Source organism: Larimichthys crocea, chromosome VI, assembly GCF_000972845.2.
Source record: "Larimichthys crocea isolate SSNF chromosome VI, L_crocea_2.0, whole genome shotgun sequence".
Classification (NCBI taxonomy): Eukaryota; Metazoa; Chordata; class Actinopteri; family Sciaenidae; genus Larimichthys; species Larimichthys crocea.
In genome coordinates this window covers 26927188-26953932 of record NC_040016.1, presented here as the reverse complement: position 1 = coordinate 26953932, position 26745 = coordinate 26927188, and the positions used below count along the sequence as shown (strand labels likewise).

Sequence of the window (26745 nt, the reverse complement as noted above, 5' to 3'; positions counted from 1 at the left end):
TGTACCCCTCGGTAACCATGGCAACGCAGCGCATGGATAAACACAGCAGTTCACTTCACTGCCCATCATAAACTTGTCACACCGCGGTGAGGTCAAGTTGGGTTTTTGTTCTGTCTCGTCATTTCCTGTTTTATTTTGAAATGTACCTGCCCTCTCGTTTCAGGTCACCTGTCCTTCCTCGTGTGTCCCCGCCCTGATTGTTTCCACCTGTTCATCACTCTGTACATCTCGTCTGTCTTACAAGTGTTTCGTCCTCGGATCGTTCGCCTCAGCCTTTTCCTCGTCTTGCCATAGTCACAGCGTTTTTGCTCGAGTGTTTTTGTTTCTTCCTCGACTGAGTGATTTTTTTGTTGTAATTTTCTTAGTCTAGTCTTTTGTTTTTTTAGTGTTTAGTGTTGTTGTTTTTCAGCCTCCCTTGGAGCGCTTTCACTTAATGTTTTGCAGCCTTTTGATTTTCCTCCTTTGGAGTGATTTTGATTTTGAGAAACTAGTTTAGAGTTTTTTTCTCCTTTGGAGTGATTTTTGTTTCATAGCCTGCCGTAGCATCACTCTGTCGAGAGGGTTTTGTTATTTCGAAATAAAATCAGCTCACTGACACCTCTGCGTCCGAGTCCTGCTTTGAGTCCGGCCTGATAAAACTCTGTAAACCACAGAGAGTGTTAGGAGGTTAAATTAGGGGGCGTGTCCACTCCACACGTCAGTGAAACATCGTTCAAAGTCTTTTCACGTTTTCAGCAACTATTGTCCACCTTATTTTTTTATTTATTTATTTGAAAGAAAACATGGAATTGTCTTTACACGGACATTAACATGTAGCTAATGCGGCTACGTGTGAAGTCAGTGTAGCATCAACTGTAAACTGTAGCTGCTGTTAGCTCATGTTAGCTCAGTCTGTTAGCCTGGGTTGGGTGTTTGTTCCACAGGAGTCCTCCACCAGGAAGAAGAAGAAGAAGAAGAAGAAGAAGAAGAAGAGGTTTACAGGCCGTGAGCTGTAGCTGCTGTTAGCTAATGGCAGAGGAGGAAAGGCTGAAGAGGTGGTCGGCCTGCAAACTTTCTCCCTCTCGACAGAAACGTATTTTGACTAGCTTGAACTTGAACATATGTTACTTTAAAGTTATAAGAATGGAACACATTTAACATTAATTCATAAATTAGTACGACGAGCCATCAGGCTGAAGCTTCTGCTGTCAAATAAAACCTTCATGTGCAGGTTGGTACGCTGCCAACTGTGTGTGTGTGTGTGTGTGTGTGTGTGTGTGTGTGTGTTCATGTTGTGTATCTGTGGTCTGAATCTCCGCTGTGATGATAAGATATCAGAGGAGGAGAGATAATCTACTCCCACTGCCTGACACTGATCCCAGACATTACCAGCTACACCCTGAACTCCTCCACACACACACACACACACACACACACACACACACAGCTGGACAAACACCAACACACCCTGATTAACACACACGAGGTGGTCAGTGTAACACATAGAGGAATGTAACGTCTCTGATAGGAACAAAAACATCGTACAGAGGAATGAATCAGTGACTCAGGCTGTCTGCTGATCGCAGGGTCGGCGGTTCGATTCCCACCTTCCCCTGGTCTCGTTTCAAAGTGTCCTCGGGCGAGACACAGAACCTCAAACAATCCCAAAAACATGAATCAAATAGATGATCAGATCTCAGACAGACGATCTGAGGCTGAGTTTACAAATCCTGGGCCCCGACTACACCTGTACAGAACTACCTGTCTGTTGTGGAAACTGAAGCATTAAACAAACTTCAGGTTTTGGGTGGGCGCCGTGTGCAGTGACACCACCACAGACACACAAACTGTATTTTACAATGAGCCACAAATACAGACGATAATAACCTTTAATTTATGTGATCTCTGCACACACACACACACACACACACACACACACACACACACAGACACACACACACACACACACACACACACACAGTACTCCTGGGTGTAGTTATCTGCTGCTTTGGGAAGAGTCTGACTCTCGTCTCTCGTCAGAGGAAATAAACAAAGTTTTTAAAGTGTTTTACGTTGTTGAATAAATCATGAAGATCATTACACACACACACACGCACAGACTCACACACACACACACACACAGAGGTGTGTCTGTCCTCATTTGTTTTGTTGAAACTTAGACACATACTGACAGAGATGATAAAGCTTGTGACGACAGATTTAACCTGTTCAATGTGTCAGATTTAAGGAGCTGTATTTACAGAATACGGTCAAATATAAATAATACTGTCAGAGTGTAATCATGTGAAAATAAGATTCTTTATGTTTTGTTATCTTAGAATGAGTCGTCGTCCACAGAGTCCACCATGTTTCTACTGTACTGAAGCCAGGAAGGTCTCAGAGTTCCCCCGGTACACATGATGATATTTATCATTTAACATGATGTAACAAACGTGTAACGAAGACAAACCAATCATCTGTGATCCAGCTCAGACATAACGAACTTCACTAATGATCAGCTGATTGATGCCGACTGTGACGAACTGATTCAAAATTTCACCTGTTAATTAAAATATCTTAAAGGAGCAGACTGTCTAAAACCTGGACGTAGTCTCCGTGACGTCCCTGCAGTGTCCCATTGGACATTTAAGTGTCTGTTATGGTTGAACTAACTCCAAGCTGAGGACAATCACTGCTGTGGAAGTGTAAGTGTGTGTGTGTGTGTGTGTGTGTGTGTGTGTGTGTGTGTGTGTGTGTGTGTGTGTTTTGTCGTCGTTCCTTCCTCCTCGGCTTCCTGAGTGTGTGAGAAAGAAGACGAGTCGACGTCCTCTCTCTGACACGTTCTGAATTCATCATCAAAGCTGATTTCAGGACTCACTCTGTTAGAAAGTTTTCATATTGCAGCAGCTTTGTCTTCATGATGTCAGAGACAGATGATATGAGAGGACAGAGCAGACCACCCAGTCAGCCTGACAGCAGCGTCTCTGTCCCAGAGGACGTGACAGCTGAGCAGCAGGGTTTATACATCAGCTGCCTCACAAGGAGCCACGACAAGCCGGGTCACCGCAGAACATGCACCGCCTCGATCCGGAGGTCAGGGTCCAGTGCGGGTCAGCGGCCGGGTTCTAGTGGAGGGGAGGGGCCCGGCTCGACAACAATGGAGGAGATTAACTGAAACGCCACGTTCACCCTGAAACATCTCAACAACATGCAGCAGTATAGAGAGGACGAACCCGGAGGACATTTCCTCAGGCGCCATATGAGGCCACTAACATAAACATTATTATACCCACTGCAGATGTAGGTAGACTTTCAAAATAAAGCTTGGTTTTTCTGTGTACCTTACACAATACAAGTGCTGCAGAAAACAAAGAGTGTTGTTATATTACTGAACATAAGTGTTATGCTCACTCACATAATAAGTGTCGGCACATTAAGGGCGTGGTTGGTTACACATTGGTTGTTGTTGTTAAAGATCTGCACACCCAGGGTGTGACGTAAGAGCATGCTCTTAATGTGAAAGGAAGAGGAAGTGTAGGGCTCTTCCTCCCCAGGTTGCTGACCCCTTCCGATTGAGGACCGGAGCAGAGGACGGACATCGAGATGGACCAATCAGGGGGGAGCTAAGTTTAAACCCCGGCTCCTCCCCTTCGTCACCTTTGGACCAATAAGATCGCAGCACATTTTCATATAAATACTGTGTTTACCTGTAAGACTTCTTTTTGGGACGTTGGCTGCAGCAGCTCGTCACTCTCAGAGTCAGTGAACTGTGGTTTCCAGAACAAAGAGTCCATGTGCATGCTTTTAATTCTGCAATGCTCAAATACATTTTTTAAAACGGACCTCCGACTTCGAGTTCTCACGCTCTACAGAGCCTACGTAGCTAATACCCATTGATGACATGATGACAGACGCAGCCAGTGTCATAAAACAATGAACACTTCAATGATAAATGCAGTTTAAGAGACAACGTCCACATCGGTGTCTGCTGCACGTCATGACGTCTCGTAAACTTTATCAAACCCGTTGGAGTCCAGACATGACTTCATTTGCATAAACAGTCTTTTGGACGCTCGCACTGTATCACAGCCTGACCCGACGTCGTCACGAATATTAATCAGAATGTTGCAGCCAATGAGAGGCGGCCACAGGTGGAGCGTGTAAAAGTCTGACTGCGTTTCCTTCCTGTGTCGACAGAGTATCTCCGAATGCGCAGAAGTAACGTGACATGAAGCACAGAGTGAGATAAGGTGAATATTTTATGAGCGATGAATGTGTTGTGATTTTAATGCAGGCTGGTTCTTATCAGCATTGATAACGGAGGCTTGGTGCTGCCAGATTAAACACTGATATCCACCTGCTGCTATTAATCATTCTCTCGCACATTAATTCACATTTTATTTGTTATCTGTTGCCGTGCCGACGTTACCGCCTGTTTCTTCTCTGTCAAGTTACAGACAGAGTTTGTTCAGGACGCTTCAAAGCAGCTGTAATTATTTTATATCCACAATTAACCAAATGACCAAAGTGACCTGCAGAGCGTTGGAGCTTCTTTCAGCACTTTGTTTTGGTTGTAGCTTCACTGTGGAGGTCTGTCGGAGTGTATGTAGGTCCAGGTTTAGACAGTCTGCGAGGATGTCACGGAGACTACGTCCAGGTTTTAGACAGTCTGCGTGACGTCACGGAGACTACGTCCAGGTTTTTGACAGTCTGCGGGGACGTCACGGAGACTACGTCCAGTCTGTGGATCGTTCAGATATGAGGACACTGACGTTCAGAGTGAAACTGACAGAAACATTGTGATGATGGAAATCAGAGCTGTGGACGTTCTGGCAGCTTCACACACACTGCATTATTATTCAGTCACTGTTGGAAACAGAACAAAACACACACACACACACACACACACACACACACACACACACACAGGCATGGTCGATCCACAGAACATCTGTCTGAGTGTGTGTGTGTGTGTAAGCTGGCACACAAACTGTCTCTATTGTATCATTGTGTTTGTCTCGCCGGCTAATTAATAACCTCTTATCAGGGCCGGGCAACAATAAAGTATTCCTGCCAAGCCAAACACTTCCTTCCTGTCCGAGACCATCTGAACAAACCTGGAAGCTGGCGCCAAGCGAGCTCAACACACACACACACACTGACACACACACACACACACAGTATATTACAATATCATAACAGACGTTTACAGTGTTCAGACTCTGATGGTGGAAAAAAACAACTGAAGCATCAACATGTGCAAACTTCATCTCTGTGAACAGCAACATTAGCACGATGCTACGAGGTGTTGCATCTTATATGGATGCTCACAGCTGTGGTTAGCCGTGGTTAGTCGTGGTTAGCCATGGTTAGCTGTGATTAGCCGTGATTAGCTGTGATTAGCCGTGATTAGCTGTGATTAGCTGTGATTAGCTGTGATTAGCCGTGGTTAGTCGTGGTTATTCGTGGTTATTCGTGGTTAGACATGGTTAGCTGTGATTAGCTGTGGTTAGCTTAGCTGTTATTAGCCGTGGTTAGCCGTGATTAGCTGTGGTTAGCTGTGGTTAGCCGTAGTTAGCCGTGGTTATCTGTGATTAGCTGTGATTAGCTGTGGTTAGCTGTGATTAGCTTAGCTGTGGTTAGCCGTGGTTAGCTTAGCTGTGATTAGCCGTGGTTAGCTGTGATTAGCTGTGGTTAGTCGTGGTTAGCCGTGGTTAGCCATGGTTAGCCGTGATTAGCTGTGGTTAGCTTAGCTGTGATTAGCCATGGTTAGCTGTGATTAGCTGTGGTTAGCTTAGCTGTGATTAGCCATGGTTAGCTGTGATTAGCTGTGGTTAGCTTAGCTATGATTAGCCATGGTTAGCTGTGATTAGCCGTGATTAGCTGTGGTTATTCGTGGTTAGCCATGGTTAGCTGTGATTAGCTGTGGTTAGCTTAGCTGTGATTAGCCATGGTTATTCGTGGTTAGCCATGGTTAGCTGTGATTAGCCGTGATTAGCTGTGGTTATTCGTGGTTAGCCATGGTTAGCTGTGATTAGCTGTGGTTAGCTTAGCTGTGATTAGCCATGGTTAGCTGTGATTAGCCATGGTTAGCTGTGATTAGCTTAGCTGTGGTTAGCCGTGGTTAGCTTAGCCGTGGTTAGCTGTGATTAGCTTAGCTGTGGTTAGCCGTGATTAGCTGTGATTAGCTGTGGTTAGCTGTGGTTAGCTTAGCTGTGGTTAGCTGTGGTTAGCTGTGATTAGCTTAGCTGTGGTTAGCCGTGATTAGCTGTGATTAGCTGTGGTTATCCAAACTCCGTCCACAGTTCTGCTGTTGACTCGTTGAGGTTTGTTGTCATGGTGATAAACTCCACCAATCACAGTTTAGTGATTGTTCAACACGTTTAACACGCAGACATCCTGTCGTACATGTACAGAGTTTGGAGCCAATCACGGGTCAACGGTGCCGTGACATCCAAAAGTCCAAACGTGTCCTGAAAACCAAAGTCCACGATATCTGACTGACTCAGAATAACTAACGCAGAACCACCACGACCATGGCCCGATGACGGAGATCGGTCACAGCGCTGAAGTGATGGAACATTTATGTGAGCACACGCCTCGCTCTGTTCTGAACCCGTCCAAACCGTTTCACTGCCTGAATGTGACCAAACCTGCGGCTGTTAAACATGAACCACGTCTTTCTACATCAGACCGGCCCGGCTCAGCACCGGGTCCAACATCTGACACACGAGTGATGTGGGACCACGAAAAACGAGTCAGGAAGGAAAATACTCAATGAGAATAAATTAGATCAGACATTTGGCACAGAGTCATAAAACACACACGCACACACACACACACACACAGACTCACACACACACAAACACACACGCACACACACACACACACACACACACACGTCTTGCTTACTTTAGCAGCTAAATATTGTCGTGGTGTCCTTGATTCTTCTGCACACGATGTGTATCACTGTCTGCTGCATGTTTTGTCTGTACAAGTATGAAAATAACAGGCCGGGAAACACACACACACACACACACACACACACACACACACACACACTGTACGTCTTAACACAGACACCAAAATGAAAGGCTTTGTTTGTGTTCACGTCCTCAGGGAAAAAGTTTATTTGACTTACTGCAGGACAATGTAGTCCACAAAAAGGACTTTATTTTAGAGGCCAGGGTTTCCTCTGCCAGGCCGGAGTGTGTGGCACTGTGTGTGTGTGTGTGTGTGTCTGCCAGGCCGGAGTGTGTGGCACTGTGTGTGTGTGTGTGTGTGTGTATAAATACAGAACGTGCATAAATCAGGTCAGAAGATGGAACCAGCTCCACAAACATTAGCAGCACTGTTTGGGGCAAACGCTCCTTTAACGGCCGTCATAAAAATAAAAAACCGTCTGTCTCAGACTCTGAAGCTTTGTGTCGTCTCAGTGCCGGACAGTAAACTTCACCGATCTGAGGAGCGGGAAGCAAACACAGTTTCTCTGGGAGACGGAAAGTATTCAGTCTGTCTTTAAAGTACAAGTTCAAGTTGTAAAGGGCAGGAAGTGTCGTGTGTGTGTGTGAGACCTGAATGTCCACTGGTGTCCTCACAAACAAAAGTTCAGCTCAGGGTAAATCCTGGATTTGACATTTGAAGTTACACACGGAGACAAAACGCACAAAAATCAGATCAAGTTGAATAAATCTGATACTGAGCGCAGACGAGCTTCATCTTTAATTTAACAGGAAGTCTTGGCTCAGATCGGAGCCTGGAGGTTCAAGACGTGATGTAGAAACCTCCGTGTGGTCTCTGAGGACGGAGCTCCTCCATCATCAGATTATTCACTGCAGCCACAAAGACTGTCCAACACGTCCGTGAAGGTCGACGCTCGTCACCTCTCAAACAATAGAGACACTTCACATCAGAGCCAGAGAGACGACGAAGGACTCCGAGTTCAAAGACGTCAAGTGAATGGACGGAGGTATTGTGTCCATGAGCTCGAGGATGGGGTGTGTCTCCACCTCCAGACAGGATCTTATATACAGACTCATCAAGACTCCAGAGGTGAAAGACAGTCTGCGGGGACGTCACGGAGACTACGTCCAGGTTTTAGACAGTCTGCGGGGACGTCACGGAGACTACGTCCAGGTTTTAGACAGTCTGTGGGGACGTCACAGAGACTACGTCCAGATTTTAGACGTCTGCGGAGTCACGGAGACTACGTCCAGGTTGAGACAGTCGCGGGGACGTCACAGAGACTACGTCCAGGTTTTAAGACAGTCTCGGGGACGTCACGAGAACTACGTCCGGTTTTAGACAGTCTGCGGGGCGGACGTCACTGGACTACTTCCAGGTTTTGAGACATCTGCTGGGACGTCCAGGACTACAGTCCAGTTTTAGACAGTCTGCTGGGACGTCACAGAGACTAGTCCAGATTTTAGACAGTCGGCGGGACGTCACGAGACTACGTCCAGGTTTTAGACAGTCCTGCAGGGACTCCAAGAGACTACGTCCGGTTTTAGACAGTCTGCGGGACGTCACAGAGACTACGTCCAGGTTTTAGACAGTCTGGGGACGTCACAGAGACTACGTCACAGTTGTTTAGACAGTCTGCAGGGACGTCCCAGAGACTACGTCCAGATTTTAGACAGTCTGCAGGGACGTCACAGAGACTACGTCCAGGTTTTAGACAGTCTGCTGGGACGTCCGAGAATACGTCCGGTTTTAGACAGTCTCGGGGACGTCCGGAGACTACTTCCAGGTTTTAGACAGTCTGCTGGACGTCACAGAGACTACGTCCAGTTTTAGACGTCTGCGGGACGTCACGGAGACTACGTCCAGGTTTTAGACAGTCTGGTGGGACGTCACAGAGACTACGTCCAGGTTAGACAGTCTGCGGGGACGTCACGAGACTACGTCCAGGTTTTAGACAGTCTGCGGGGACGTCACAGAGACTAGTCCAGGTTTTAGACAGTCTGCGGACGGACCCCAGAGACTACGTCAGGTTTTAGACAGTCTGCAGGGACGTCCCAGAGACTACGTCCCATATTTTTAGACAGTCTGCGGGACGTCACGGAGAACTAACGTCCAGGTTTTAGACAATCTCGGTTGTGGCTTGTTCTGCGCGGGGTGTGTTGTATTTTTTGTGTCCTTTGTGGTAAAAACACTAGTGGGGAATTCCTTCCTCTCAAAACGTGTGTGTGTTGTTGTGTGTGTGTGTGTGTGTGTGTGTGTGTGTGTGTGTGTAGCTGTGTGTGTGGTTGTGTGTGTGTTTGTGTGTGTGTGTGTGTGTGTGTGGGGGTGTGGTGTGTGTGTGTGTGTGTGTGTCCAGCTTTCTAAACACTAAAGAGTCCCTTGTTGGATAGTTGTGGGTTGGAGGAACAAGAAGGATGCAGAGGATGTTATTCTGGGCTCTTCATCAGTGTGTGTGTGTGTGTGTGTGTGTGGTGTGGTGTGTGTGTGTGGTGTGTGTGTGTGTGTTGTGGTGTGTGGTGTGTAGCGGTTTAGGGCAGCTGATTTTCACAGGACTCTGAATGTTTTATTCTGTGATGTTAACCCGGAGAGCACCTGAACGAGCCATGGCGGGATGATGAAACTCGGAAAAGTGTCTGCACAGCGAGGCGTGGACTCGGATCTGTGATTTGTACGGCTCGACTTGGAGCCGGACAAAGATCAGGGAGGGGACGACGCTTCCCCTCCTTCATCGGCTACTTGTGTGCCGTAAGCGAGCGAGGCACTTGACCTCGAGTTTCCCCCGAGGAGCTACAAAAGCCCGGACGGACAGAGGACTGCTGCACGGTAACGTTCCACCACGGACTTACTGTGGAAATAAAGTTTAAAGACAAACTCAGGATGGAAACCTCTTTGTTAACTCGGCCGACACAAAGTGTGTTCATTATTCCATGACAGTCAACAGGTTCGTTAAATACACACTGTCCGTTAGCAAAGGCCCAGCCCTATGGACTGATGGCAGAGGAGCAGAGAGTGAAGAGGACGCTGACTGCTGCTGGACTAGGCATGATATCAGCTGCTGCTGGTGAAATAAAAGGGAAAGAACAGACGATGGCGAGGACGTCCAAAAAAGAATGGACATCCATCTATTCGGTACCGCCTCGTGGACTCGGGGTATTTCAGGCATGTGCAACTGGAAGGAGACCCCGGGGTGGACTCATAACACGAGAGATTAATTATCCCATCTGGGCTGGGAATGTAGGAGGGAGGAGGGCACACTGTCTAAAACTGGACGTAGTCTCTGTGACGTCCCCGCAGACTGTCTAAAACCTGGACGTAGTCTCCGTGACGTCCCCGCAGACTGTCTAAAACCTGGACGTAGTCTCTGTGACGTCCCCGCAGACTGTCTAAAACTGGACGTAGTCTCCGTGACGTCCCCGCAGACTGTCTAAAACCTGGACGTAGTCTCTGAGCCTGTCTAAAACCTGGACGTAGTCTCCGAGACGTCCCCGCAGACTGTCTAAAACCTGGACGTAGTCTCCGTGACGTCCCCGCAGACTGTCTAAAACTGGACGTAGTCTCCGTGACATCCCCGCAGACGTCTAATACCTGGACGTAGTCTCGTGACGTCCTCGCAGACTGTCTAAAACTGGACGTAGTCTCCGTGACGTCCCCGCAGACTGTCTAAAACCTGGACATAGTCTCCGTGACGTCCCTGCAGACTGTCTAAAACCTGGACGTAGTCTCTGTGACGTCCCCGCAGACTGTCTAAAACTGGACGTAGTCTCCGTGACGTCCCCACAGACTGTCTAAACCTGGACGTAGTCTCCGTGACGTCCCTGCAGACTGTCTAAAACTGGACGTAGTCTCCGTGACGTCCCCGCAGACTGTCTAAAACCTGGACGTAGTCTCCGTGACGTCCCCGCAGACTGTCTAAAACTGGACGTAGTCTCGTGACTCCCCGCAGACTGTCTAAAACTGGACGTGTCTCCGTGACTGTCCCGCAGACTGTCTAAAAACTGGACGTAGTCTCCGTGACGTCCCCGCAGACTGTCTAAAACCTGGACGTAGTCTCTGTGACGTCCCCGCAGACTGTCTAAAACTGGACGTAGTCTCCGTGACGTCCCCGCAGACTGTCTAAAACCTGGACGTAGTCTCTGTGACGTCCCCGCAGACTGTCTAAAACTGGACGTAGTCTCCGTGACGTCCCCGCAGACTGTCTAAAACCTGGACGTAGTCTCCGTGACGTCCCCGCAGACTGTCTAACATACGGCACGTTGATAAATTATTTTACATCGACGACATAAACGGGGAAACTCCCGGGAAGCTGCTGATTTCTGTGCGTTGACACTTTTAATAATTAAAACTCAATCAAGGCGCCTGCAGGAAAAATCATGACCGAGTATCAGAAACTGTAACGTGGAGCTGTGTGTTCATTCATTAGCAGTGACGAGGTGACATGAGGCTGGTGTGTGTGTGCAGCTGGATCAGGGCGTAACACCGAGCGTCATCGTGTTTCACCATCAATGACAGATTACACTTATATAGGAACCTATGGACTCACAGCACCAGGACCTCTGCTCAGACCAGTCCAGGTCTGAGAACTCGAGGCACGGACAATTCATCCGTCACACACTGAATGAATAAATCAATTTCCAGGACGACACTGATTATTTCCAGGATATCTGATCATTTCTCAGGTGAATCCAGGTTTTCCAGGACACACTGGAAAACCTTAGACTCAGCTCTAAATTGTGTGTGTGTGTGTGTGTGTGTGTGTGTGTGTGTGTGAGCATCACTCCATTATCATCACGACAGCAGGACTACCGTTTGAGAGGAGACACACAATGACACAATGCAGCCAGGAAAACAACAATCTGAACACACACACACACACACACAACACAACAACACCAAACCACCACAACAGGAACAGCAGTTTTTACCCCACTCGTAGATTGGGGGGTGAACTCCATAACAGGAAAGGCAGAGGACAATCAGGGGAGGGTTAGTCAGCAGTGTCTTTAATGAACACACACACACACACACACACACACACACACACACATGATTCGTAAAGTTTATTTTTTGGACGGTTAAATAAAGAATCATCTTGAATCACCTCTAACTCTCCTGGAAAACACCTCAATGCTCCAAAACATCTACAAGGACTCCTGGAATGTCTTCAATGACCTTCTTAACTCTTGCACAAACACCTGGAAACTTTTGATGTCCAACAAAACTTCTATAAAAAGCCTTGAAAAAAAACTCCAATGACCACAAAAACACATAGAATAAAAGACTTAACTCTGGAACTTCCCAAATAACCACAAAATCTGGTTCAAGGACTCCTGGAAAACACCTCTCTGACCACCAAAACCTCTACAGGGACTCCTGGAATGTTCTCAATGACCACCTTAACTCCTGCACAAACGCCTGGAAACTTTCAATGCAAGCAAAACCTCTTTAAAACATATTCAATGACCACAAAGAAACACCTACATAAACTCCTGGAGGGTCTTCAATGATTTTAAACACCTGGAAACTTTTGATGACCAACAAAACATCTATAGGAATCCTTGAAACTTCCTCAAGGACCACAAAAACACCAACATTAATACAACATATATATATTATATATATATATATATATATATATATATATATAAGATAATATATTATATATATACATATATAAATCTGGTCCAAGGGCTCCTGGAAAACACCAAAACCTCTACAAGGACTCCTGGAAATTTCTTTTAATTTTTGTACAAACACCTGGAAACTTTTGAAGACCAACAAAAATCATTGAAACACCTTCAATGACCAAAAAAAATCCTTGAAACACCTTCAATGACCACCTGTATCAATAACAGTGATCCTGGAACTTCCCATAAGACCACACAGATCACGTCCAAGGACTCCTGGAAACTTCTCAATGATTTTCCAGACCTCCTCAGAGGAAACACAGCAGCAAAGTTCAAACATGTTAAAGTTCTGAACACGGAGTGAAGCGGACCGGTCCGGTCCATCTCACCGTGGACCGTGAACTCACCGCGCTCAGTCTGGCTCCGTTAATCCGGTTCGGGGCTCCTGGACGAGCTGCTGCGGGTCCGGTCCGGTCGGTTCGGGCTCGGGCTCGGTGTCACCTGAAGGCTCGGCACGTTATAAACAAAGTGAACACATGTGGGCTGAACCGAACTGTCCGAGAGCCGCGAACGCAGCTGATGAGGAGGAGGCGTTCACGGTCCGCTCGGAAGATCCGACCTCTGGGAGGTTGTCCGACGGTTTCAGCCCATTTGAAGATAAATAAACTCACAGAATTCAAATATTTACACCTAAATATGTATGTTAATCATAAATAAGTCAATGATGTGTTCAGAATATATGAATTATACACGAGAAAACATTAAGAAGAAGAAAATATTAAAGAAAATACAATAAAATGTGATAAAATGCCATCAAAACTGATCAAAGGGGGTAAAAAATAATAATAAACTTTAAAAATAAACGTTCAGTGAGATTGAAGAAGAGGATGTTTTATTTTTACACAACATATTTAATGTTGAACTTCATCAAAATGAAGTAAAAGATCAGATTTTACATGAGAAATGTGGGAATGTTCATAAATCTGTCAAATATTTCAAAACTAAACACCAAACTCTGATTTAGTGCAACTTACTTTAATACAAATAACTTGTTAAATTCACTGACAGTAGAATGGACAGTCTCCGTGACGACGCCCACCTGTCAGTCAAAGCGTCCCCGCTCTTAACCCTGCATAACTTTAAGCCTTAATATAATGTGAACAGGTGAGTTGTATATAAATTCACCCTCAGTACAGTTGTCATGAACGGGGAAATTAGCTACAGAGACCAAAACTGTTTTTTGTACCAGGCTGTAAACATGTTTATTTCTGCTGTGAAGTTGGACATTTGAACATGGGGACTTATGGAGACTGACTCACTTCTGGAGCCAGCCTCAGGTGGACGTTAGAGGAACTGCAGGTTGTGGACACTTCCTGTTTTTGTCCTGTCAGATGGTTTACAGGCTGAAGATCTTTAAAGTTCTCATCACAGTTTCTTTGTGGACTCACCTCGTGTTTCACTGAAGAAGCTGGATGTCAAAGTACTTTAGTACCACAAGTACTCTGATTAATATCTTTTTAAATACATCGTGTTTATTTATAGTTTAGCATTAAAAGAATCCACAAAGTGTCAACCAGCTGTTAACAGGTGAGTACGTTTCTTTCTGACTCTGGAATTAAAAACTTGTCTCAAAGCTCCTTAAAGAGTCTCCACGTCTCTGTAAAGAAACCACGTCCACGTTTCTTTCTGGACCCGGGATTTTTTCTGCATGACAAACTTCCACAAACCAAAAGAAGACGAGCGTCCGTCTCAGTTGCTTTATTTCCCACAGCACACGATGACAGCAAACACACCGACAGCCAGCCACCGATTCATAAACCAGAGCGCCACCTGGAGGGATGACTGCGCCAACACAGACCTGAGGCACCAATCAGCTACAGACAAACCTCTGCGACTGTGACTTTAAGTTACACGACTCATTTACATATTTAAATTTCAGAAAATAACTCAGGTTTCAGTGACAGAAGGTAAACTAGTATAAATTATATATATTACATAATTGCTGCTCTTCACACAGAAGGACTCAGACACTGTCGGATGATAACATGAAACTTTATTATGATTTATTCACTGAATACATTTGACAAGTTTTTATTATGTTGTATAAAATACATAAAATGTTATTTTCACCTGCATCTCTTATTAAAAAATCTTTTACCTCACCAGCTTGAGACTCCTGATAGATACTTTATTGGTCAGCCCAGCATGGGTTGGTGAGAAAATGATTCTTACAGTCTGGAACAAAGATACATCTCCAAGCTCTCACAGAGCTCTCAAATACCTGATATATGGAAACAATTTGATTTGAGTCGTTAAGGATTCTGAATGTGTTTGATTATTTATTTGTCTGTAGCTTTGGGAAGAAGGTGTTATTTACCTTGATGTCCTGTAGATGAATAAATAAAATATTTAAAAAAAAAGAAAATCAAAGTTGTAAAATTCTTTAAAAAAACATGTCAGACGACTGAAAACTGAAAAGTTGTTTGATTTGAAACCTGAGCTGGAAGAAATAAAAAAAAATATTTCACTCGAACATACGAAGAGAAAAAACCTCAGCTAAAAGTTATTCATCATAAACGGACAGTAAAGTTTTGTTAAGGCTTTGTTTGGTCATTGAACGCACCACGATGCTGTTTTTTTTCCTGTAAGCAGAACATACGCTCAACAATTCGTAAACCTTCAAAATAAGAGTCACGAGATTCTGATTGATGGCACATATCGGTTTACGGACACGACTGAGAAAGGCACTTCATAGACAGAAATATGACCTGAGCTGATCAAGTTTCAGCCAACATCCGTTGGAGATAATAAACATTCATGATTGTATTTTTTAGTGTGATATTCAGGTAATAATGATCCAGTGAATACAGATCCAAAGGAGATTCATCGGACGAAGTGTTACAAACAGGTTTATATATATTTACAAGACTAGTTACACTGATGTTCATGTGTTCACTGTCTGTAGTCTGAAGAAATTAAACTAAATACAAAATAAGAAATGTTTTCTTGATGTTTATAAAGTCTGTTCACGATCACAGGACGTCAAATATCCTTGTTCTGTCACGGGACTTCATCTAACCCGTCCACGTCGGGTTGTTTAAAGTTACGTAACATTACGTACGTGACGTTGTGATGGAAACTTGCAAAGTCACATAACTCGTTAAAATACTTATTTTAACCCAAAGCATCAAATTTACTCAACCTAACCACACAGATTTGTTGTGACCGTTTCACAGCGTTACTTTTACAAAGGCGCCTCGCGGACACGTTAAAGTCGCCACGTGACAGTCGGTATTTGACGACCTTGCTTTAAAAAGGCAGAAGAATGTGAAGTCAGCACACAGTAGTTTCACGTGACGTAAAAAAGGTCGGACGAGACGAACAAACCCAGAATTTTCATCATGAGACCACAGCTTGTGTCCCGTGTGAAACCAAAAGTCAACGCTGACTTATTTTAAGTTACGTAACGTTACGTACATGACTTCGGAACTCGTCGCAGTAATAATAATTTGCAAGTTACTAAACTTGTAAAATATTTGTTTTAACCCAAAACAGTCTTTCCGAAACATAACCAAGTAGTTTTATCGTCAGCCCTAAACAAACATTCACGATTTAAAAAGGCGTCTCGTAGATGAGACGTTAAAGGGAAACTTGAGGGTAGTGAGCAGCGAGCAGTGGTTCAATCCATGAAAGGTTAAAAGTACAAGTTGAGTATTTAAAGTTAGTCGTAGTACAAACTGTAAATATTACATTTATGGCTTCTTCCCACAGAAATGTCGACTCTGGACACGACAACAACAAAGATCATCTGTTGTCATTTAGAAATACATGTTCGATGAGATGTAAAACTTTTAGCACTTACTGTTTGAACAGTTAGCACCAAATATTTTCAGCCTGGCGGATCATGATGGATTAATAGTGTAAATGTTGATATTTGACGTTAACATTATAAACCCACTTTACGCTGCTACAATCGTTTTGTGGGTACGTTAAATGGACGATTACATTTTTCCACAAATCCCACCTCCATGATTCAAACCACACATGAACACGTCTTCACGTTCCTTATAAAATAGAACACGCAGAGGGATATTTGTTGGTAAAGATTTTGTTCTCCGTCCCATAAACGAAGAAGCTGTAGTTTTTCCCACCGTACATGTAATAGGCGTGAGTCAGCGGCACCACCTCGATGGTCTGACGCTGCGGACAGAAGAAGAAACAAGAAGTCATCAACTCTGTAGTTCTTTATAGTTTTCTGTTTCTTTGTAGTTGTTTTGTGTTTCTTGGTAGTCACTTTGTGTCTCTGTAGTTTACGGTGTTTCTCTGTAGTTGTTATGTGTTTCTTTATAGTTGTTTTGTGTCTTCTTTGTAGTTTACTGTGTCTCTCTGTAGTTGTTTTGAGTTTCTTTATAGTTGTTTTGTGTCTCTTTGTAGTCGCCTTGTGTCTCTTTGTAGTTTTGTGTGTCTCTCTGTAGTTGTTTTGAGTTTCTTTGTAGTCGCTTTGTCTCTTTTAGTTTTCTGTGTCTCTCTGTAGTTGTTTTGTGTCTTTTAGTGGTTGTCTCGAGTGCAGTTGTGTTGAGTATTTTTGTAGTTTTTTGTCTTTTCAAAGTTTTTGCATCGGCTGCAGATTTTTTTGTTTGTTTGTTTTGTGTCTCTGTAGTCTTCAGTGATATTTTACAGGTAGAGGTAAATCACGTGCGACTACAAAAAGACCAGTGGACTAATAAATACGCTGTCTTCAACACAATGCTGACACTTTAACCACTTCACAGTGTCTGTTTTTGTAAATGAACGCGTGTGTGTTTGTTTTGTACCTGGTGCAGGATGCGGCTGGTGGAGCTGAAGCGACTGAAGTGTTCGTTAATCAGTTTTGAAGAGACGCTGCAGATTTCCTGATCGGGGAAACCCTGCAGAGGATACACCTGAGGACGAAGGTGGGAAAACAACAATGGTAATGCTTACACACTGGCGTTTAGCAGGTATAATATGTGCCACTGAATAATTTAAATTAAAGAGTTTGGTTTTTACCAGAACACTCTCGTCGACAAACAGAGGATTTCCCGTCACCGTCTCAAACTTCTGATCAGGAAATTCAGGCTGACGGTCCGGAATGAAAACCTCTACGTTGTTCTTCCTGCACAGACGAGAAGACAAACAGATGTGGAGAATGAAATAAAAGATTTTAATGTCGGGATGAAAGTATCGGTCTTTGTCGTACCATGTCACAGTGAGCTGGATGAAGTGCAGAAGGTTCTGGCTGCCGTGACAAACAGTGCAGGTCTTGTAGCCGTGGCCGTGACAGGAGATACACCTGGAAGAAGAATGAACATCAGAGAAACACATGAAGGAAAGATTATTGAATAAAGTCCAGACACATGAGGACTGCAGTCACATGGTCACCAGATCTCAGCCCAGCTGATTCCCATTGCATGTTTTGGAGCAACAAACAAATCTGATTTTATATGTGATAAACTGCTGACCGATTTATTCATCTTATTTCATATTTATTGTCTCTTTGTGATTGTATTGTGTCCCTCTAGTCTTTATGCATCTCTCTTGGTGTTTTTACATCTAATTCTGTGACATTTCAAGTCCAGGTCCTGTCCAAGACTTCAAACTTCTCGTCCTGATATTTCCTCCACGTACCACTAGAGGGTGTTCATGGGTGGTCATGACAGTGGTCGGTGTTGCTTTGAGCTTTCTGGTTTCACTAAAGGTAAATTTGCTCTCAAATTAAATCAATGAACTGATAAATAAAAACATTTTTCTTTATGTTGATTCCTCATGAACGGTCCTGCAGACAGACGGCTGAACGCAGGTCGTAGTCGGTGTGGATTGGATGAATCGAACACTTCAGCAGTAGAAGTAAGTCTGACACTATCATAATCTTTTTAATGGACGGGTGAAACAAGGCCAAGAAGTAAAATCAGACAGACAGACAGACAGACGGGACTCTCACTTCTTACGACCACGGCCATGACAGGAGGTGCAGCGCGAGTTCCTGCGGTGTCCGTGACCGTGACAGAACGTGCAACGTTTCTGCAAAATCAATGTTGAACATCGAAAGAAATGTGTTTCAGAAAGAGACAGAGAACCTCTGATCATCAGTTAAATATGAATGTAATGACTCAGCTGTCTGTCTCTGTTAACACATTTACACTTTTCTTGAATCATCTTGAAGCAAACTGACCATTCCTCGACCGTGACAGCCCACACAGCGAGTTCTTCCACAGCCGTTACACTTGTGACACACCTGAGAAATAAAGAGACTAAAGTTACTCAAAGAGAAGATTTAAAGCTATAAGTCAACCAAGAGACACAAAAAACAGCAGATCTAGAAAACAGACAGTGTTAAATAATAAAAAGAAGAGCTGCACCTTCACGAAGGACGAGTGCGGGACGACGACTTTATCCACGCGGTCGGTGTACCTCTGAGGCAAAGACACGGGAACGTCCCACGGCGGAGGACTCGCACCGTACTGAGGACCATCGACCATCTGCCCTGTTTGAAGACAAACACACGGCAGTGAATGTTGGCCCCATTCCACATTCATGGGCTGGTTCTAGAGTTTGAGGGATTTGAGCCTGGAAAGCCCTTGAACAGCCTTGAATTTGTTGTCGGGGTCTTTTTAGTACTGCCGATACTGTGGTAAGAAAACTGACTGTAAACATGTTTATTTCTGCTGTGAAGTTGGACATTTGAACATGGGGACTTATGGAGACTGACTCACTTCTGGAGCCAGCCTCAAGTGGACGACAAGAGGAACTGCAGCTTGTGTTGGCTTCATTTCATTTCATTGCAACGAACGTTGCCACTTGACGCTGAACCACATTGGACTCGAGGGTCTAGTGCGTGAGATCTGGTGACATCTAGCGGTAAACCAACTGAACACCCCTCACCTCACCCCCACCCCTTCCAAGCTAGTGGGTATGAAACATTCAAGGCTCTTTCTAAGGTGACATAACTTTTATAAATTCTTATTTTCAGGTGATTATACACAAATGGAAACATGCTTATGAAGATTATATTCCATATTTAGCCAATAAATTCTTCTACATCTCGACTCGATCACAAAATCAGACCTTCACTACTGTGGCCACATCTTTACAAAAACCATGAAGATCCTGGATGATGCTTTAATCACGGTCTAGTTGCTACTGTTTACAGTTCACCATATATTGTTTTATTTGAATGTAATATCCAAATTAAATTATCTGCAGGTGTTAGCCCAGAGTACATTTTTACCTCTGAAGGGTTCAAACTGCCAGCCGCTGGTTCTGGTCTCGGTGTAGGTCTCCAGTCGATACTGCAGAATACAGAGGCAGTACTCAGAACTTTGTGATGTTCTGCAGGTATTACATGAGTTTCTACAGTTCTGTCATGCTGGTTTATTCTTCCAGAGACGTGCTCCTACCCTGAACACGGTGATGGGCTTCAGCTCCCTGAAGGTGAGGTTCCTGGCAGGTTTGGAGCTGTACCTCCATTTTGATTCCACAAACTTGAGCAGGGCGTCTCTGGCTACGTCCTCCGATATTGTGGGAACACTTGAGGAACAAACATACAAACAATCCTTGATGCCATCGTACCTTTATATTCGATATCTTTATTAAGATAAAACACTGAATCATCTGCGAAGAACTTTATAAATAAAGTGTATTATTGATGTGTTACTTGATGTTGGGCACCAGAGTGTTTCTGTTGAGTTCAGGTTGGGGGTTGTAGGCAGGCGGCGGTGGGTACAACGGGTTATCACCCTCTAAACGACAACACAAACACACAGGAGATGACGACTGGGAGATGTTAAAGAATAAAACAAGAGAAAGGAGAGGAGAACCCAAGACTCACCTCCTCCTCTGTGACCCAGATATCCATGTATGTCATCCAGCCAGCCAGGAGGGGGCGCTGAAGGTCCCTCCTCTGGTATGTTTGGATCAAATGCATCTGAAAAGATGAATAAAGAATAAAGAAGAGTTTGTGTTGTTGAATTCAAAAGTTCATCCCCCGTCAAGCCTGTGAGGGCCGAGTGTTTGTGTTCGTGTCAGGACTGGACGCTGACGGAGGAAGCTAAGAAGAGAAAAGGAGATGATTGATGATTGGCTGTTTGATCAGAAGTAATGTAATCAGAACAAATACTCGAGTAGTTTATGTAGTAGTAGGATTACACTCTACACTCACTATGGAGATTAGTGGTTTGTCTTTTTCTGTTACACCGCACGGCTCTCTCGTTTAACGCCACATTTTTCTCTTTTCCACCTCGTTTATTGTCAGCGAGTAGTATCAATAAAGTTTGTCTCATCCTAATTAAATCTAACGACAAAGTTTGGACATTTGGACATTTTCTTTCGAGACATTTACACATGAAACAAACAGAAATATTACACTTCCATCAAGGTTTCAACATCGTTTTCGTCTGTTTGAGGTTCAGACTGGAGCTTCTTTTAATTCTTCTTCTCTTCTGGCATCCGAGGGGAGAATGTGCACCATCATTTATCTTGAAGCAACTTATATTCAAATGGATGGAAACATTAATTCACCTTTTTTTGTGACAACTTTCTTCAAATTTGCACTTGTAAAGAAACAAACGATCCTTCTTCACCTCCTTCTTCAATGCTAAGCTCTAAAATCTTGATTCAAACCTTCGTTTCCCCGATGTCCTTGCGCATGTTTTGATGTCTCCGTAACGTGCTCAGTGTTTCTGTCAGCGTGGCAGGAAGGGAGGATGCATTCTTTAGGAGGCCGTCAGGAAACTGCTTACAGCCCGGAGGAACAAGAAGCGCTCACACACAAAAGGGCTCGATTACATTACAGAAGATCATTCAGTTCATTTACACGCTACGAGCCGCTCTGACTCACCGCAGGGCTCAGAGGAGTGGATGCAGTCCACGACCAGCCAATAAAGTCTGTTTACACGGTGCATGCATGAAACTAGTCTCACTGATTATTGTACAAAGTCAGTGCCTGTGATTCACAAACTTTATGATGGACTCGATGATGACTCAGCCCCGAGATGCCAGGAGCCAAACCCAGCAATAAAACCACCTCGATAGGCTGCTGTGTTCACTGTTAGACTGGACACTGCCAGTTCAGAGGTTCTGTCGCTGTGTTCACTGTTAGACTGGACACGTCAAGTCCCTCCATATCTAAATGTTTTAATGGGAAACATGGAAAACAAACAGAACTCTATTTTCCGTTTCATTGAACAACTTCCTTGAAGAGCAGATTTGTGAATTTGAGGCTTCAGATGTGTCGTGTGACTCAACGGCATCATGTTGAGATCACTGGTATTGATCACGTTGACAGTCCAGAGGGAGTTATTTTAAGTTTTAACGTGTCCTGTGTCCAACGCGCAGTAAACCCTCTGCAGAGGAGTTAATTATCAGGTTAATTTGAGGGTTCAGGTATTATTTTGCCACAGTCTCATCTTGGTTGCTTAAAATACAATCAGCAGATCTGCTGCTGCGTAATTATCACCTGACAGTGAGCACCTTTACTGTAATGAGAGACTGCAGACAGAGCCGAGTGTACGTCATGGATAACAAACGATTTCATCTCGAATGACTAAATATGAATAATGTTTACAGGAGCGTGACCAACAGGTGGAACAAAGGTGTCGACCTACGCCGAGCAGGACACGACAAACAGTCTCTGAGAGGAGTTTGTACGGGAGATAAGTCACATTAAACAACATTAGTTTTCTTCTTATCAACAGTCTGACACTCCCTGCTCTGTCCACGCATGACAAACTCCGCCGTGAAGGAGTTTCTCCTCACGCCCTGAGTTTGTTCATGCTTGTTTTTTTAAGGTTTGGTCTCAGTGGATTCAAAGCTCTGCAGGCTTAACAGAGCTTTAACATTTCAGCTGTCATCGCGGCTCAAACAGGCCCGTGCATTTCATACGCCGTACTTACACCACATGGTACGACTCGACTCCGCCCGCCCAGCGCAGGCCGAGCTCATTATCAGTTGGGAAACACATGGGAGTGACCTGGGTGCTTGGGACATAATGGCAGAGGAGAAGAGAGCGAAGAGGACTGTCCTCAGCACCACGGGGGAGGCAGGAGTAACGGCGACTACGTCCTGGTTTTAGACAGTCTGTGGGGACGTCTCAGAGACTTACAGCTTAAAGTCGACTTAATCCGCCACCTGACAGGTGTGGCACATCAAGACTATGACACAGGTGTGTCTTTATCAAGGTGAGCCAAGTTTGGCGGGTCATGACTTCAGTGACATTTAAAGGTCAGTCAGGACGACTTTTAGTCTGCAAGCTTCGACCTGTCGTTAATTTGTCTTCCCGTCCTGACGTTTACTCGTCTCACGCCTCCTCGAGATCGTTTCCTCTCAGGCCGACGCCCCTCCATCATAAAACTCAATCATCGTTATCGTTAACAGTCATCCATGTGTCTCTCCTGATTAACAAATCAGCTGTCATCATGTCGGACTCCTCACAAACAGGTGTGTCCTGCACCTTTAAAACTTTATTTAAACTTTATAATGTAAATGTGACCGTCGCTGAATAAACAAACAAAGTCAAAGAGCGTGCTCAGACCTGCCAACAGAATCTCAATACCAGTTCAACGTTATGGATTAAATTATTATATCAGAGGACCTCAGGCCACCTGTGACCACGCCCACCTGTCAATCAAAGCGTCCACGCTCTTAACCCTGCATAACTTCAAGCCTTAATATAATGTGAACAGGTGAGTTGTATATAAATTCACCCTCAGTACAGTTGTCATGAACGGGGAAATTAGCTACAGAGACCAAAACTGTTTTTTGTACCAGGCTGTAAACATGTTTATTTCTGCTGTGAAGTTGGACATTTGGACATTTGGACATGTTACATATTACTTTTTATTTTAGAGGTCATGACCCGCCACGCTCTGCTCCTGATTGGCTAACAGCAGTCCTCGCCAGTAAATGCTGTTTTTCAAAATAAAAGATGTTTACCCAGCGTGTTGACGAGTAAACACCTGTCAGGTGGACGGATTGAACATGAACAGTCTGTGTTGACATATTCGCTTCAAGTCATGAAAAACTGGTGCAAAAACCAGAATGTAATTAAAAATCGTTGTTAAATCTTCTGTAATATTAAAGCGTCTCTAACTGCGGCAGCAAAAACAACCTGAGCAAACACCAAAGAATGTGAAACAGCGTCACATTACATAAACGTACACAATAGCAGCTTGATTGAGACGCTTCCGAGGCAGCGTGCAGCTCTTTATGGCGTGCGTCATGATTCTTTTACTTTCACTGTTTTTCACCCAGCGCTCGGATAAAAATACAACGCTGGACACAATACCTCGAGCTGAGGGATAAAAATATCAGCGAGAAGGTGTTTCCCCAACGAGATCTGGGCTGAGATGGACGGAGTGTGAGAACGGCATGAAGGAGGGAAGGTGGGGAGGAGGTGGGGAGTCATTAGGAGGGTTCAACCGGACAATGCATCCACAATAAAGGTCTGAAGATCTGTTCATGAGTCAGTCTGAACTTTAGACTGTGACAAAGACGAACAACAACCAACTAAACTCAGTTTTCTCTCCAGCTGAAGTGAATAAATAAACACACAATGTGTTCAGTCCGTCCACCTGACAGGTGAGGCATGTCAACACGCCGAGCAAACATCTTGCTCGCAGTAAAAGTGCAGTTTTATTTTGAAAAACGACTTTTAACTGAGTTACAGTTAGTCACAGACACTACGTCCAGGTTTTAGACAGTCTGCGGGGACGTCACGGAGACTACGTCCAGGTTTTAGACAGTCTGCGGGGACGTTCACGGAGACTACGTCCCGGTTTTAGACCAGTCTCGCGGGGACGTCCGGAGACTACTCCAGGGTTTTAGACAGTCTGCCGGGACGTCCCGGAGACTACGTCCAGGTTTTACAGTCTGCGGGACGTCACGGAGAACTACGTCCAGGTTTTAGACAGTCTGCAGTCACGGAGACTACGTCCAGGTTTTAGACAGTCTGCAGTCACAGAGACTACGTCCAGGTTTTAGACAGTCTGCGGGACGTCACGAGACTACGTCCAGGTTTTAGACGTCTGCGGGGACGTACAGAGACTACGTCCAGGTTTTAGACAGTCTGCGGGATGTCACAGAGACTCGTCCAGGTTTTTAGACAGTCTGCGGGGATGTCACAGAGACTACGTCCAGGTTTTAGACAGTCTGCGGGGACGTCACAGAGACTACGTCCAGGTTTTAGACGTCTGCGGGGACGTCACAGAGACTCGTCCAGGTTTTAGACAGTCTGCGGGGATGTCACAGAGACTACGTCCAGGTTTTAGACAGTCTGCGGGGACGTCACAGAGACTACGTCCAGGTTTTAGACAGTCTGCAGGGACGTCACGGAGACTACGTCCAGGTTTTAGACAGTCTGCAGTCACAGAGACTACGTCCAGGTTTAGACAGTCTGCGGGAGTCACGAGACTACGTCCAGGTTTTAGACAGTCTGCGGGGCGTCACAGAGGACTACGTCAGGTTTTAGACAGTCTGCGGGGACGTCACAGAGACTACGTCCAGGTTTTAGACAGTCTGCGGGGATGTCACAGAGACTACGTCCAGTTTTAGACAGTCTGCGGGGATGTCACAGAGACTACGTCCAGGTTTTAGCAGTCGAGTCTGGGGATGTCACAGAGACTACGTCCAGTTTTAGACAGTCTGCGGGGATGTCACAGAGACTACGTCCAGGTTTTAGTTACCCCATGGGCCCCAATGCAACTGTCTATTAACGCCCCTGTGACGTAACAACGTCTTGTTGTTGAAGCAATTAACTTTTGACGTTGTGACGTCACACTGGTCAAGTTTTTTTTTTTTTTTTTTTTTTTTCGCGTGGCAGCAACACGTGACACAAACACAACAAGAAAGAACACAGCACACACACTTTAACCACACACACTGTGTCAAACTGAACTAACACGGGCTGGTCCGGGTCAGCCTCAGCACACACTCACGTTACAAACAGGGACTATAAAGGAACCGGACCGGACCGGACCGGACAGTCTGGACTCGGTTCGGTTCAATGCTCACCGTGGACTTCATCCTTGTTGTCCATGTCTCCTCGTTTGGCGCGTGAAGCTGTGAAGTAAAGAGCCACTGACGTCACTGAGAGCCACGAGCGACTTCCGGTTTGACTATAGAAATAAAAGCCTGAAAAGATACATTCATAGTTTTGTCCAAAAATATATAATAAGTATGTGTGACTGTCTAAAACCTGGACGTAGTCTCTGAGACGTCCCTGCAGACTGTCTAAAACCTGGACGTAGTCTCTGAGACGTCCCCGCAGACTGTCTAAAACCTGGACGTAGTCTCTGTGACGTCCCCGCAGACTGTCTAAAACCTGGACGTAGTCTCCGTGACGTCCCCACAGAATGTCTAAAACCTGTACGTAGTCTTTGTGACGTCCCCGCAGACTGTCTAAAACCTGGACGTAGTCTCTGTGACGTCCCCGCAGACTGTCTAAAACTGGACGTAGTCTCTGTGACGTCCCTGCAGAATGTCTAAAACCTGTACGTAGTCTTTGTGACGTCCCCGCAGACTGTCTAAAACTGGACGTAGTCTCCGTGACGTCCCCGCAGACTGTCTAAAACCTGGATGTAGTCTCTGTGACGTCCCCACAGACTGTCTAAAACCTGTACGTAGTCTCTGAGACGTCCACGCAGACTGTCTAAAACCTGGACGTAGTCTTTGTGACGTCCCCGCAGACTGTCTAAAACCTGGACGTAGTCTCTGTGATGTCCCCGCAGACTGTCTAAAACTGGACGTAGTCTCCGTAACGTCCCCGCAGACTGTCTAAAAACTGGACGTAGTCTTTGTGACATCCCTGCAGACTGTCTAAAACCTGGACGTAGTCTTTGTGACGTCCCCGCAGACTGTCTAAAACCTGGACGTAGTCTCTGTGACGTCCCCGCAGACTGTCTAAAACCTGGACGTAGTCTCCGTGACGTCCCCGCAGACTGTCTAAAAACTGGACGTAGTCTTTGTGACGTCCCTGCAGACTGTCTAAAACCTGGACGTAGTCTCCGTGACGTCCCCACAGACTGTCTAAAACTGGACGTAGTCTCCGTAACGTCCCCGCAGACTGTCTAAAAACTGGACGTAGTCTTTGTGACGTCCCTGCAGACTGTCTAAAACCTGGACGTAGTCTCCGTGATGTCCCTGCAGACTGTCTAAAACTGGACGTAGT

At 45.1% G+C, this 26745-nt stretch overlaps 2 protein-coding genes across 3 annotated transcripts in view; both read right to left on the bottom strand.

Annotated features, from left to right (window-relative positions):
• The window catches only part of LOC104936806 (semaphorin-3D), a 71105-nt gene extending 57929 nt beyond the window's left edge, over positions 1–13176 (bottom strand). For both annotated transcript variants that reach the window (XM_027278845.1, XM_027278846.1), the window contains exon 1: positions 12974–13176. The gene's annotated coding sequence lies outside the window, so the exon portion shown is untranslated. The remainder of the gene's footprint in view (positions 1–12973) is intronic.
• A 1082-nt stretch (positions 13177–14258) lies between these two features.
• On the bottom strand, positions 14259–25630 carry LOC104936807 (protein SSUH2 homolog). Its single transcript, XM_027279826.1, has 12 exons — positions 25590–25630; positions 20413–20508; positions 20239–20323; positions 19982–20111; positions 19813–19873; positions 18944–19068; positions 18757–18819; positions 18526–18605; positions 17785–17877; positions 17595–17700; positions 17381–17488; positions 14259–16766 (listed from the first exon to the last, which is right to left on the bottom strand). The coding sequence occupies exons 1-12, from the start codon at positions 25612–25614 to the stop codon at positions 16632–16634; spliced, it is 1107 nt and encodes a 368-aa protein (XP_027135627.1). The 5' UTR covers positions 25615–25630; the 3' UTR covers positions 14259–16631.
• Between the last annotated feature and the right edge of the window lie 1115 nt (positions 25631–26745).

Excerpts from the sequence above, each read along its gene's own strand:
- LOC104936807 (XM_027279826.1), bottom strand. The coding sequence starts at position 25,614 with ATGGACAACAAGGATGAAGTCCACG. Across the intron at positions 17,701-17,784 it reads ATCCAGCTCACTGTGACATG|GAAGAACAACGTAGAGGTTT; the intron begins GTACGACAAAGA and ends TCGTCTGTGCAG. Across the intron at positions 16,767-17,380 it reads CCAGCCGCATCCTGCACCAG|CGTCAGACCATCGAGGTGGT; the intron begins GTACAAAACAAA and ends TTCTGTCCGCAG.